The sequence below is a fragment of the Limulus polyphemus genome, unplaced genomic scaffold (genome assembly GCF_000517525.1).
Source record: "Limulus polyphemus unplaced genomic scaffold, Limulus_polyphemus-2.1.2 Scaffold2801, whole genome shotgun sequence".
Taxonomy (NCBI): domain Eukaryota; kingdom Metazoa; phylum Arthropoda; class Merostomata; order Xiphosura; family Limulidae; genus Limulus; species Limulus polyphemus.
The window spans coordinates 1-15,621 of record NW_013668411.1 but is presented as its reverse complement, the minus strand read 5'-3'; the positions used below and the strand labels follow the sequence as shown (position 1 = coordinate 15,621).

Below are 15,621 nucleotides of genomic sequence, written 5' to 3'. Positions count from 1 at the left end.
AAACAAATTTCAAAACTAGGGATATAACAGAAATTTATTCTGCATGCTTGAAATATTACTCTTTGTTACAGTTTTGAGATCGTGACTTTATTTTAGGCCTGTGTAAGGTGGTAATTAATTCTTTATGTTATTGTCATTAAGTGGGTAATGAGTCATAAAACATTTCAGAGGTGGGGGCGCCAAAAGTGTCTTTGCCCCGGGGTGCTGAGAATCCTTGCTACGCAACTGCCAAGCACACATACACACGTTATATGTACACAAGTTTAATACTTAAAACCTACAACAGGTAAGTTGTATTTAATAAATAGTAACGTTTCAGCAATCTCAGCATAAAGTCAGTTTCAATGATCATCATAACATTACCAGCTCCAGTAAAGTATTTCTCCAATGAAACACTTTTAGGTGATGCACTAAGGTAATATCTAGCTATCTTAGCTAAGATAGGATATTGTAGCTTGTTACTGTTCCACCACGTATAGGGGTTACCACTTCTTAGCTAATTAAGAGTTCCCACAAGTAGTTGTTTACCATTTATTCATTTCCTTCCCTAGTATCTGTAGATTCTCTTTGAGTCTTCAAAAATTTATGCTAAGCATTTCCATACTTTGCAAGTAGATTTAGATCCAGTATCACCAGTATGTTGCTTCTTTTTAGGTGGCTCAACATCTCTGTCCTGTACAGATTCTAAAGGCCCGGCATGGCCAGATGGGTAAGGTGCTCGACTCGCAATCTGAGGGTTGCTGGTTCGAATCCCCATCCCACCAAACATGCTCGCCCTTTCAACCGTAGGGGCGTTATAATGTGTCTGTGAATCCCGCTATTCGTTGGTAAAAAGTTGCCCAAGAGTTGGTGGTAGGTGGTGATGACTAGCTGCCTTACCTCTAGTCTTACACTGCTAAATTAGGGACAGTTAGTGCAGATAGCCCTCGTGTAGCTTTGTGCGAGATTCAAAAACAAACAAACAGATTCTAAACACATTTCTATCAGAAATCTTTTGACTAAAGCTTTGGTATCATGTTCAGAAAACAAAACTTGTCAGGATTCAATGTTGTGGAAACAACCAATTCCCCTCATTCTTTAACTTCACTAAGTCTCCATTTCATTGCACTTATCATCTCACTTCACTGTATGGACTTCTGAGTTATTATCATGCTTATTCAATGCTTTTTTCTAGACTTCTCAACAAAGGTATTAGCACAGATGCTACTGTTGTATCAGTAGATATCATTTTTGATATTTCCTCTACAGGTTCTAGTACTGCAATTATTTTTCTGGTCAACTCAAATTGATGAGAAGTTAACACATTGATAGCATCATATTCAGTTGAATTTTCAGCCATGCCATTTTTTGCTTGTACACTGACTGCAAGATATAAAGGGTTGAGTTCCACTCTGTTGGTTTATTCTGTACCAACTTGTCTTGTATATCATTCGGATGATGGTAGGCTAAAGTAGTGTGTTTAGAACATCCAACAATTCTGTGAGATACAGCTAAAACATCATTCACTAAATGTTGTGATTACACTCCTTCATGCATGACCAGCCGAAGCATCCCAAGCTAAGAAGATGCTCATCTTGTGTGGCTTCCATCATATTACTGCATTTTCATGCAATATTAAATAACATAACACTGTAGGACAACATGGGACTTATTGGTCCATCTCGGCTGTTCCATCCTCAAAACTAAATTAAAATGATTAAAAAATAAAAATATTTTAAACCTGGCCCTTTTCATTCATATGCTTATCAAGCTTTTTCTTAAACTCACTTAAATTTACTGGCTCTACAACATCTGAAGGCAACCCATTCCAAAGTTCAACCACCCTGTTAAAGAAATAAAACTGTCTTAATTGAAGATGACTCCTACCTTGCCAAAATTTATATTTGTGTCCCCTAGTCCTACTATTCTTATTGTTAAATATAAAAAAAAGATGAAACATCAACACTATCAATTCCCTTTACAATCTTAAACACCTCAATCAGGTCTCCCCTAACTCTTCTTTTTTCAAGAGAAAACAATTTGAGTGATTTCAGCCTCTCGTCGTATGACAACCCCTCCATCCCAGGCACCATTCTTGTAACTCTTCTCTTAACCCTTTACAACAATTCAATGTCCTTCCTAAGGTAAGGAGCCCAAAACTGAACACAATATTCCAATAATAAATACACTCCATCCTTGCCAATGGCCCAATTCTGCAACATATCTTCAAGTTTTTCACACAAGTATTCATCAGTGCATATATGTGCATGCAACACAGCAGATATTCTGTTACAATCTTAGTTTAATATAAGTTTAACAGTGGGCTTTTAAACTATTCAGAGATTCATAAGCCATGTTGCAGCTCCAAATATCTGTAGTAAGACTCAAGTAGGATACATCCACAAGCATCTCTGCTAGTTTGAAAATTTGGTACAACATTTTCTGAAAAATACTTACAAGTTTGTATAACTTACCTAGGCTCAAGGGTTTTAATGGACGAATAAATCCAGTGTCGTTTACAACTGAAAATGGCTGGTTGGTAATCAGTAGCAATAACCTCACCTACTAACTGTAAATACTAAATGTGTGAGGATCGTTGATGTCCCATATTTTAACTTTAGTCTCTCTTTCCATCATTGAAACATGTCAAAAACCTGGCTGTTCTTTCCACTTCTACTTTTCTTTCAGTTCTCTCAGCCTTTTATTTTCTTCATAATCACAATAATCCACAGGGTGTTTCTTCTTAATATGATCAATAAGGGTGCTGGTATTAAAACATTTAATGGAACTCTCACCACAAGATACATGATTTTTACAAATATTACAAATGCTAAATTTATCGCTGTCTTCACAAACAGTAAGATAATTCCATACAACCACTTTAACACGTAGCATTTATACAAAACAAAAGAATAAAATGGCAACATCACGCAAAGGTAAATACACATACTCGTATCAGTACAGTTTCTTTACCGATTTTTGATATTACTGATAAGCCTATATCAGTACCAACATTAATATCGGTACACCTTTATTATAAATAACTATTTGGCCCATCTTGCTAATGGAGTTGTTGATCCAAGAATCTCATTAAGCTGTTTCTTAATACATAAATAGGGACTTTTTAAGTTTTGATTTTAAGGCAAAAGGAGCATAAGGGCCTTGGGTATAGCCTGTTTTTTCATTTAATGAATTTTTTAATCTTACGTTTGCACTTTTTTTGTACAATGAAAAGCAATTTTTGTGCATAGTTTCTTTATTTCTATATATTTGTAGTCCAACAGTTAAAATTTTTCACCTCGCTCCTCTCAACAGTTTACATTTTCTTTCTTGGCTACTTTTCTGCACTCCCACCTCTGTATGGATGGTGTCCAAGCAAGTATACAATCGGCCTGGAATCAATTCCAAATTTTCCTGACAACACTTTTAAGATATTTGGAATCAACTTGCAACCTGCTGTAAATTGTTCTCCAAACGATTAAAACATCAAAAAATGGTTTATAAACAATGTGAAACACTTTAAACTCAGTGATTCACTTCAGTGTAACAACCAAGATTGTGTACATCACTGTATATTTATATACATACAGTACAGTCTGATTCATCAACCATTTACATTCTAGATCACAAAATTGAAGAAATTATTTGACTTTTACTTAGAAATGTTTCTCCTTTGTGCTAATAATTTTAATATAGTCCTGAATACTTTTTCACTGAATTAATCTACAAATTTCTCCCCCCCCCCCAATCTTTTAGCTGCATCATAGTGGTTCATAGAAAGGCTCCAACTTTTTTTCAGGTACAGACCTTTAGCTCATAGCTCCTTCTCTTGACTAATTTGAGATCAAATTACAGCCACAGCTATTTGAAGATTCCTTTTTGATTTTACATTTATTTCAATCATTTAAAAAAAAACAGATTATTTTTGGGTTTATCCAGGGAAGAAGCACACACAGAAACTACTATTATAATTAATTAATTACAACTGTGAAGTAATAACTTACAAGCATTGTATGACATGTCAAATTTATACTTTAAATATTTGATATTTGCAACAAATACTAAATAATCATTGCATTACTGAAGTAAAAAAATGCATTTACTAATATCAGCAAGTGCTGATAATTCTACAAAAATGTTTCACACTTCAACTTGCTACTAAAAATTTAATGTGCATGATGCTCACAGCCTGTTCAAAAGTTTGCTCTAACAGTGTTAACATAAATATGTCCGTTTACCATATGTTGATTACAGATAGTGTATTTTTAACTTTGCAAATAGGATATGTTCTACTTTTAAAGAAATGGAATATTTTTGTTTTTAGTAGTAATTAGGTGAATGGTCAAATGTTATTAAATTAAAACTTCCTAAAAATAAATAAGAAAATTTCATGCTAAATTATATTAAAAATTCACATGCCTATGATATTATAAGCATGAATAAACATTTAAAAATGAATTTATTTCCAAATATTTATTCATTCTTATAATACTGTAAGTATGTGAAATTTTAATAGAGCTTTTTCTACTTTTACAAGTTTTAGTGAGTTGATGAAACTTTACAACTTCTGGATTAATTTTTTAATTAATTTCATATTGTATTAACTAGAAGTTAATTATTATTATGGAAGAGGTAGATATAAGTGCGAGGCCTTTGAAAAATACAAATATGCCATCAATGTTTTGTTTCTTCAAAGTCACAAGTAGGCACAGAAAAAGTCAACCCAAAATTAAAATCTAATTAGCTACGTTAGGCAATCAAATGTCTAATTTACATAATAATTAACTGAGGAGCAATTGATATTATATAACAACAATTTTTGGTTTGTCATAGCTATAATATTACAGTTTTAGTTATTCTTTAATTAATTTGTGCAGTATAGTTATCAGATTTGTAATCTTTGACAATGTGCACTATTCTTGATATATGACATCTCTAAATATCAGGTTACTAAAGATATCTAATATCTGACTATTATAGCTACAACGGATATCGTAAAATTGTCTTCTAATCAATCAAACGACTGCTCATTATTTGAACAGCCGAATATTTCTATAAATTTCAATAACCAATGGACCAATCCCATATTGGAGAAGGAATGTTGACTATAATTCTTAATTTGCTGCCTATATCTACACAAAAGTAGCATGTTTTAGCAAAATATGCAAGTCTGTTGTACACAAAAAATCAGATGTATTCCAAAGTATTTGTACACAAGATAGTTTGTGAATTGATGATATCAGTTGGAATCGGACAAGTCGAAGTGGAAGGAGATGTTCATGTTAAAAATTAAAATAATTTTTTCCATTGTATAGTCTGCATATTGTATTTGCATAACCTCTAGGACCTCCAAAATACATATCTACATTTTTCAGTATCCTTGTATATTGTAGCTGGTATTTACTCTCCCCTACCATGAACTGTCTTCATATCAGCAGTGTAGGGTAAAATGAACATTTGATAATTCTGACATCAAATATATAATACCAGGTTGAATGGTACTCTGTGAAAGTTTGTGTCATGTGCACTTTAACCCCCACACTCATGCACATATGATTAATAAGTAATGAACTGAGTACACAATAAAATTTCAAGTGCCAAATACTCCATTGCTCTATTCAGTGAAGATGTATCCTAGGTGCATGAGAAAGTAAAAACTGTCTATTCACCAAAGCTGAAAATTAGATGAAAGGCATATCAAAGAATCATTTAAGTAAATTATCACCCCAGCCCACAATGTTGCTTACCTAATCAGACGACAAACCTGCATTACCAAAGGAAGGATCTGAGCAATGAGAAGTTTGATTTAGCAAAAAACTGTCTATTCACCAAAGCTGAAAATTAGATGAAAGACGTATCAAAGAATTATCACCCCCAGCCCACAATGCTATTTACCTAATCAGACGACAAACCTGCACTACCTGAGCAATTAGAAGTTTAATTTAGCATTTGACCATTTTCAAAGATTACAATGATTAGCAAAATGTTTACTAATTCAAATCCAAAATTGGTCTATTTAGTAATCAAGCCAAGTGAGATGCCATTCCTGCTTTAGAATCTAAGGTTCTCTCTCATGATACAAATGCCTGTACCCTCCCTCTATTTTTGCCACTGTGACCAACATCTTTCAACACAGTAACACTTACGCAACAGAATGTACTGAATGAAACTGGTCTGTTTGAGGAACAATGCACTGTAAAAGAGAGAACTGACTGCAGATATGAACAAATAACAATCGAAGATGAAATTTTAGAAGAACCAATGCCATAAATAGCTTATTTGACTGGCCTGAGATGCTGCTTAGCAAAATGTTAAAACTCTGCATACAGTTCATAACAGCCTTATTAGCCAATAACTGTACTACAGCTTTGGTATAAATTAATAAAAAAATAAACAGTTGGATTATCTACAAATAAGATACAGTTTTTATGCTGAGCTGGAAGTTACAATGTAGATGTAAGCAAAAAAAATACTCATGTTCAGTTTCTAAATAATAGATTGAGCTTTGAGAATAGCCTAGTTACAGTAATAAAACATCTTCAAAAACTTTAATAAAATACTTTATGCTTTCCGTTACTTCCTTGACCATAGAAATAAAATGTCAGCATACTTGAAAAGTCACTTGACCACTTTTATTTTTGTTTGTCAAATACTCAAGCTTACTTATAGGAGCAATAACTATATACTTTTTATTATTGTAGCTGTAGTAATATTGTACTGTAGTAATGTGGACTGAGGACTAACTGAAATCTCCTATCTGACCAAACCTCATGAAATATTGTGTTTACAGCTGAAAATATTGTTAACAACAAGGATATCCAACCAATTAAACAATTCATTATAAGTAAGAACAAAAATATATTTAATTGGTAATATTCATGATGTCATACAAACATAAATTCAAAAAATCAAAGACAAAAATACAAAACCCTATAGCCTGTTGGCTTTTGTTCATCAGGGGCAAACTGATTCCCAAATTTTCCCCTTAAAATGAAAGGTCCACCTTTTGAAAGCATGAGTTATAGGGTTTTGTAGTTGTCTGTCTTTAATTAGCTATTCTCATCACCAGGTTGATTTTCAGTATTGTCCTGAGAGTAGTTAGCTAGCTCTGATCAGAATTTAGAATTAGTATATATCTACATCTCTCGAAATCTGGTTACTGTAGCTATAAATTATCCATATCTTGTTAAAATAAGTAGCTATTATTATTATAGGTTATATATACAAAGAAAAATACACATTTAGCAACTGTAGCTATAGACAGTATTTTTACTTTAAGTTTTAACTACAAAAACAATTCAGTATAGCTTCAAACAGTATCTCACTCCTGAATCTGAAAAGCTTTCTCAACATTATGTGTATGGGCATCCCTCAGTGTACATGGGTACTTTAGCTACAGATATCCAACGATATCCACTCTGTAATTGTATACATCTTTAAGATGGTAGATTTATATGATTTCCATGAGGTTATCATACCTACACAAAAAGATATTTATGTAGTTTTAGTTTTGTTATCATGCTTATATTTTCAGTTATGATTTAAGGCTCTAATTCCATTTGCAGTGATGAACTCCATTCAACTTCTCCAATGAAAATGCATAATGTTATAAATCTTTTACATTATATAGTCAAGTGTTCTTATTTATACAAATTACTAGTGCTAGCACAATTACTTGTAAAGGCTTCCTTGTAATTTTTGTACTATGAATATGCAAGAAAATTATTAATGGTGTAGCCATTCAGTATTGCTTGATTGCCAAACTATTGTATACCCAGATCCTGTAGTAAAACAAGGAAATAAGATCTCATCATAGCATTATTTTTTAAATGTAACATAATAAAAAAAAAATATATATATACTACTCCCCAAGGCTGAATGAGTACTGTGAAAGCCAAAAGAATTATTTATATTTTAGCTTAAGCCTTATTCAGGATAACAAATTTTATAACTACTCACCGATCCTACCACAAGGTGAAAAATCTCGTCACAGGAGAACCATAAGTATCTTTAAAACCAAGTACAAAAGAGTGCTCACAAAATATGCATTATCAGGCAGAATACGGGAACTTTAATAAACTTTGCAACATACTTGAATAACAAATATTAACTTAGAAATAACCTTTCATAAGTAATGTGAAATTCCACTGAATTTAATAAATATTCTAAGTGTTTGAATTTTGGGCAAACTGTCAAGATTAGAGCTGAACAATTAGTGGAATTTGCTCAATGATTAATCATTGTAATAAGAATCACTAATTTTGATTGGTTGATTATTTTCATGAATTGAAACACTAACTGATTAAGCTTAACAACCTTGAATTAATCAACAGTAATAATGAGAAATCATAATGACAATATTTCAATTATATAGATAGTTGGATTAATTGAAAATCATAACTTCATATCAGTTGATTGTTTTACATGATATTAATCATAGGTAATCAGTCATGCCTATTAATCAGCATTAATGAAACCAATGTCTACTAGTTTGAAATGCAGATGTTGGTTTCATCGTACTCATCGGTAAACTGGTCTCCCCATGTATATAACAGATTCAGAAGACAAATCTTAAGTAAAACACAGTAAGCCAACCACACAAAAGAATGTAGTTATGGTGAATGACAACCTTTATTTAAATAATTTAAACCTTTTGAAGTAAGTCTGAATGTCCTCCTTTTTATAAGGCTTGGTAGCTAGGCAAGTAGGAAAATTTTCTGGTTGTTCAACCCATAATTTATAATCTATTGAAGCAGCAGTCAAGGCTTCTGATAAGGTCCACAAGCTTGTCTCATCTGGAGCCTACAGAAAATAGATTAAACTCATGACTTGGTCTCAGTTCATACTTAATCTGAAATGAATAAATCGAGTAAATTACATTATATAAAGTACACCTGTGTAAATGGATCACATCATTATCAGATATATATATGTAAGTACAATTAAGCAGTGTAATGCAAATTTAAATCACACAAGTCACAGGATACTCCTTGCTATACTAGACAAAAGACATTGTTTATTTCTTGAACTTTGCACAAAGCTATTCAAGGGCTATCTGTATTATCCATCCCTAATTTAGAAGTGACAGACTAGAGGGAAGGCAGCTAGTCAACACCACCCACCACCAATTCTTGGGCTACTCTTTAGCAATGAAATGTGAAATTGACTGTCACATTATAACAATCCATGGCTGAATGGGCAAACCTGTGGCCTGCAGATTGCAAGTCCAATGCTGTAACAAAAAAAAAAGACTTGGGGGAGATACATCTCACACTAAATCATAATGAGTGTAGCAATAATAGTATACCAGGATGTCAAATAACACATTAAACCATGATGCATTTAACAACATGGACTAAAGAATACAAGTATAACTAAATCAGCAAGCATATAAATCATAATTCAAGTGCGTTAGAAGAGAAGTAAATGCACTACTCAATTCAATATGCAGATATTGCTCTGTAAACCATGATTTATATAAAATTAGTGGGAGAAATAAAAAGGCAGACAAATCTCACTATAAACCATGACATATGCAGGCAGATCTCACAGTAAACCACATATCAAGTATAGTAATGAAAGACACAACTTGGCAAATAAATCACATTGCATGTGTTTACCATGATATGTGTACAGTAAAGAAAAACATGCAAACTAATTATTCTGTAAACCATGCTTTATGTACTGTAATAACTGAGTAGATAAGCATAATTTCTATACATGAAACAACCAGGAAAACAGGTCACAAGATATGAGACTTACTTTTCACTTACTAACAAAGGATTGTAAAATTCTGTAGATGCAGTATATAAATCTTGAGCACCCAATAAATGTACTTATGAAAAAACTGGCTATGGTCATAAAAAACATTTTAATGATATTTATGAGGAATATCGTAAGAAAGGCAGAAGTGATAGAGAGTAATGCAAAAGCAAATCACTACAACATGCAACTGAAAACAACTGAATAGGGTAACAAATACTGTTAAACACAATGTCATTAAAATTCCACAAAAAAAATTTAGTTTAATTCTAAAAGCACTTCTTCCTTTACACAGAGATGAAGAGAGGAATTTGATATATCTATATAACTTTCTTTGATAAGCAATGTGTATGTTACTTAAAACACACAGAATTTAGTACCACCTAACTCAAGAGTCATTTTTAAACAAATAGTTTGGTATAACTAGGGTAAAGAAGAGGATTTAAGTAGAATATTATCAGAAGAGTGAAACCATAATAAAAGAGATGGTCTTCAAAAAACAAATGTCCTATATACAAACAACTAATAGTCTTTGAAGTAGAGTAACTGTAACTGACAGCCTTCAGTGAAGTATAACTAAGCTTTAAATCAAAGCAACTGTAGTTGGTACTAATTACTTAGAATTAAGTGGAATATTAGTCCTATTCATTTGTAGAACTTCCATTTAACTCTAATCAGTGAATTGTTAAACCACTATTAACTTGTTGTTGATAATGAACTTGAATGTGTGAAATGACAGACCTACATTAACAGTTCTTTAATGATTTCAGGAAATTTATCATACACATAGATGTTCAAGTATTCTTTTTCCTATAAAGATATGCACACAGATTATTACAAATTGTTTTTGGTGTATGTTTAAATATATCTGTACTCTGTGTGATCAAAAAAGAAAGAAGACTGACCAAAAATATTAAAGACAGCTTTAAATAGTATGATTAAAATTTAGGTTACATGAGATGTTTTCTTTTAAAGATAAGGTGAAGAAAGTTGAAAAAAAAGGTTCCTCCAGCTGAGAGTAAGTCTTTTCAAACTGTACAAGTATAACTGACATAATTTATAAAAAGTTAATATGATTATCAGTTTCATGATCAAATAACTGTTTTTAAGTTTTCAAAGGAAAAAAAATAACTGATGAAAATATAGATGACTAAGAGTTCAACCTAACCAGCACCCCTCATGGGCTTTTAATATCCAAATTTCATTGTTTTAATTTTCAGAAATCCAATAACTAAATGATAAATTTATCATTAATTCTTATTAAAAACAATCTCGAACTCCATATAGCTTCTATTTTATTAAATCACAATGTATAAAACTACAATAACACAAGACAAAAAGGTTAATTTGCTTTTTCAAAAAACTAAAAAATTGACAGCCACTGCTGGCAAAACATTAATAGTGTAAGTGTGTGTAATACCCAAATATTGTTTTATAATTACAACAAAAACAATTATTCACTACATTATAATTACACACACACACACACACACACACCAACTACTGGTCATGAGAAGTGCAAGCAAAACAGAAATGTGATGCTGAGTCTGTAATTTTTTTCTCATGAAGGAGTGGATGATATTGTAAAAACTGATGACATTATAAAAGAGGAGTAGCATCACAACAGCCTAGTTCATCATGCAATATCCAGTTGATGATACTTAATTGGCTCTTGTTTTGAATTTCAGTGAGATAATGATCCAAAACATACTGCCCAACTGAACACAAGTACTTGGAAGACAAGGAAAGAGATAGTGACATAAAAGTTATGAAACTGTTATTCCAGAATCACAATTGATACTAATTCAGTTATAACTCTGTGGCACTAGTTGAAGATAAGGAAATGCTGCAAAACACAAGCCAATTATTCTACATCAACTCTGGGAAACAGTACAACAAAAATGGAAGGAAATACTAGTTCACAAGTTAAAAAAATTGGTAGCATACAAACTAGATCAATGTTTATTCAACTTCTGTTGAACAATTAACTAAATAAGCCTAATATAATAATGAGTATGAATAAATAGGAAATTTTAATCAAAACAAGTTGTTTGATGTTTTATTGCAACCATTTTGAAAAACTGGATTCTAATATCTTGGACTCAACATAACCAACAGACAACAAAGGGCCATTTGTCTTTCAAGACTGATCTTTCACACTCACACACACACAAAGTAAAAATTAAACCTTTAATCATAAGGAAAATTATTTTCACCTCTTAAACTCTTAAAAGGTGCTAGACTCCACTACTGTTACAGATGGTCATTTATTCTATAAACTAGTCACCCTGTTAGAAAAATAAAACTGTCTAAACTGGAACCTAAACTGTGTTTTCCAAATCTTAAGTTTATGTCTTTTCATTCTTATATCTTCAAAATATGGCACAAGGAAATCAGAGGGCTTGATCCTATTGATCTCTTAGGTACTTTTGTAAACTTCGAAAATATCACCTCTACAATACCTTTCTTTTCTCAAATGCATTATATTACACTTAATATAAACTAAATTCAGCTTTTATCCTTATCTTAAAAGAAAATAAGAGATCCTAACCTATTCCTATAAGATAACCCTTCCATCCCTGGATAATTCTAGTAGCCCATCTTTGAACTCTTTCCAATTAGTAGATATCCTTCCTTAGATAAGTACACTGTAGGACAAGTGAGGTTCAACTATTTATTTGTATAGAGAGATAATTATATCTCTACACTTGTACTCAACATGTCTACAAATACATCCTAAAATTATATTAGCTTTACTAGAAATAGAAGCAACAGACCACTGCTTTGATGACTTGAATGACTTATCTATTGATATGCCAAAAAACCCTTTCTTCAGCCAAGCTTCTAACTCTAACTAAAGGTCATTTGCCAAATATCTGTCCAAGTTATCAATAGATCGAAGTCATTCTATAACATCTCAATACCCTTGGTTACAGCAAGAAACACCCAAGATTTTAATGTCATTAGTAAACTATACTACTTACGGCCTATTAATATCATTAATGTAAATAAGAAAAAGTAGAGGTCTAAGCAGTGATCCTTTATGTATTCTCTAGTAACTGGTCTCCATTAATAACAACCTTTTGCTTTCTCCCATCCAACAATACTACAATCCAATTTTCTAGTCTTTCCACAACTCCTACCATTGTAATTTTTCTTTGATAATCTTTTACATGTCACCTTATTAAAAGCTTCTAGAAAATCTAAGTACTCCAAGTACTCACTGTTACAATAATCTTAACATATATATCATCCTAAAATAAAGTTAACAAATTAGTAAGGGAAACTTTAATCTTTTTTTATGCCATCAGACTTAAGAGATTTAAGTTGTAATTCACTATTCCTTAACATTTTTCTATCATATTTTATCCCTTTCCCATACTTAAACAATACATAACTGGTATAACATTAACAATGTATTGTGAGAGGGAATCAAGCCTACACAGAAATGATTGATATGGAAGAAAAAACAAACAAACATACTTTGTGTTCAGATAATTGAGTAAACTGAGAATTGCTAAAATGCCTACATTATACTGTCTTTGGTATGAAAATCAAGGTGATTACCTCTTTTATTTATACTGAGATTAGAAATGTGCTTTCTAAACCTATATTTGTGTGAGAAAAGATAAATCCATTATTATCAGTTATTTTCCTTCCCAATGTAACAATACATAAACTGATTTGTAAACTTTTTTAATTGAATACTTTAGTACTTGAAACCATTTTTATAAAGATTTATACAAAAAATTAAATTTAAAATACTAAGTATTGCTCTCTTTCCTTGCTACAAATCAAATATCCTAATGACGGATTATTTAAATGGAAAAAACTATCATCTGAACTCATTTTAAGTTACAATTTTGAAAAAAAATCTTAATAACAATATTTATAAACTGGTTTCATAACTGGAAACATACAATTAAAATGTTTCAAGTTTTGTAACCTCAGTAAGAAAGTGAAATAATGGATTTTCTTTCCTCACGTTTGACATGGACACAAGTGTGGAAATACTCATTTATAATCACTAGGTTTTCATGCTTTTGACTTCAAGGTAAATGATCTATGTAAATCATGAATGCACGAGATTCTGGGCTTGAGTTGAAATTTGTTACAAAAACCTAAACAGTTATGGTTACCAGGTAGGTCTACTAGTGCTAGTAGTAGAGCTGATAAGTTTTCAGCCCGACGAGTAGAGCTAAGCCAATAAGAGCAGTAACTGTAAGAACTTATGAGTAAAAGTAAAGAACTTAATAATATGTCAACCACAGTAGTACATCTACTATATCCAATCCAGTGACTTCACTGAACAGTTTCTGAACACACCTCAAGTACCACTTTATGCATTCTATCCAGATCAGAGGTATACGACAGAACGTTCGGATCGTTTTGGAATGAATGAATAACAGCTGTCGTAGCATGACATGCCTGTGCAATTACCGCACCAACAGGCCACTTAAGAGTTTTCAAAAGATCGCCTCGTACTACTACATACTGCACTAATAAGTTACTGGAGGCTGCCATAACTGTTGAAACGTCTAAAGGCTACCGCAGCATCTACTATTGTCATAGCTAAATAAAAAAAAAAAAAAGAGTATTAAAGTATTAAAAAATTATGAATTTTGAAATAAAGTAAGGACCTACTACGAAAAGTAATGAAACAAGAATTGGAATCACAATCACAAATTTATAAAATTTACTCGCTACCTTGGTAGTTTTATACGCTTATCTGTTAGCCAAAGTAAGGATTAAACGTTATAAATTTGTGACTGTTGTCTTAATTCTTGTTTCATTAGTTTTTGTAGCAGAATCCCTACTTCATTTTAAAATTCATAATTTTTAATACTCTTTTTTTATATACTTTTTATGTTAAACCTGAATAAAGTACATACCTTACCTCGAGAAACTGTCGCTTGTTTATCCATCGATATGTAGCGCTATCTGTTGGGTTGTATTTATCGGAATATCAAAAGTGGATACCCGCAGACCAGTCAAGTAAGCTGGGGAAATCTTGTAGCGAAAGTCTGAGCCATCTAGGTGGTAGCTCCACTGACGTGACCATGTAGGTAGGTAGCAGGCGAAAAAGTTGCTGTTTTAGAATTTTTGGAATTGTTATACCGGAAATATTAGCGACGTTTTAAGCGTATTATTAGTATACATGTGCATAATATATCGTAATCCATACTTTGAATGGTCGGTTTTTCGGCGCCTAAATTATTTGGAATCCTTGTTGATCCCTACCATTAAGTACTACTGTACTTAATAATACACATTCACGCGCACACACAGTTACATATATTGTTATTCCTGTATTTTTTCTCAACGTATTGTACAGATACTTATTATATCACAATCAAAATTGTTTTCGTACATTTTGTAGCTTAATATTTTCCCTTGCGAGTTCTTTTAAATTGTCTGCGATATCAGTTTATTTCCTCTGATAAACATTTCTATAAAGTTGAAGTTGAACATTGCCGTAAAATGTTGTGAATTGCTTGAGCTTACGAATTACGTTATACTTCTCTAACAACACTACTAGGACTAACGTACAATCATTCCATTTGACGCTTCATAGAACATCGTTTCAATAATCTACCCTTGTTTTAGATATTTTTAGGTATAATGATATTATAAATAAGTAACTTAATGTAACATTATACTATCAAAAATCCGTAGCTCTCTCTAGTCAACAAATAAATCACTACTGTTACGACAGCGAAAGTCACGTGACGCTGATAACACGTGATGAATTTCTCGAATGATCATGAATTATCGAGGAAGACCGAGTTTGTTTAGGACGCCCTCATTTATAGTATTGTTACGTCTCCGTTTGTTAATTGATTTTTCCGTAACTTCGTTCCAACGAAACTTTAACTACAC

The 15,621-nt window shown here is 32.0% G+C and overlaps 1 protein-coding gene across 1 annotated transcript in view; it reads right to left on the bottom strand.

Annotated features, from left to right (window-relative positions):
- The window catches only part of LOC106467933 (putative peptidyl-tRNA hydrolase PTRHD1), a 19,465-nt gene extending 5,156 nt beyond the window's left edge, over positions 1 to 14,309 (bottom strand). The window contains exons 1-2 of the mRNA XM_013928317.2: positions 14,068 to 14,309; positions 8,630 to 8,781 (exon numbers count right to left, since the gene is read on the bottom strand). Coding sequence (XP_013783771.2) covers positions 8,630 to 8,781; positions 14,068 to 14,265 — 350 coding nt within the window. The 5' untranslated portion in view covers positions 14,266 to 14,309. The remainder of the gene's footprint in view (positions 1 to 8,629; positions 8,782 to 14,067) is intronic.
- Positions 14,310 to 15,621: the final 1,312 nt, after the last annotated feature.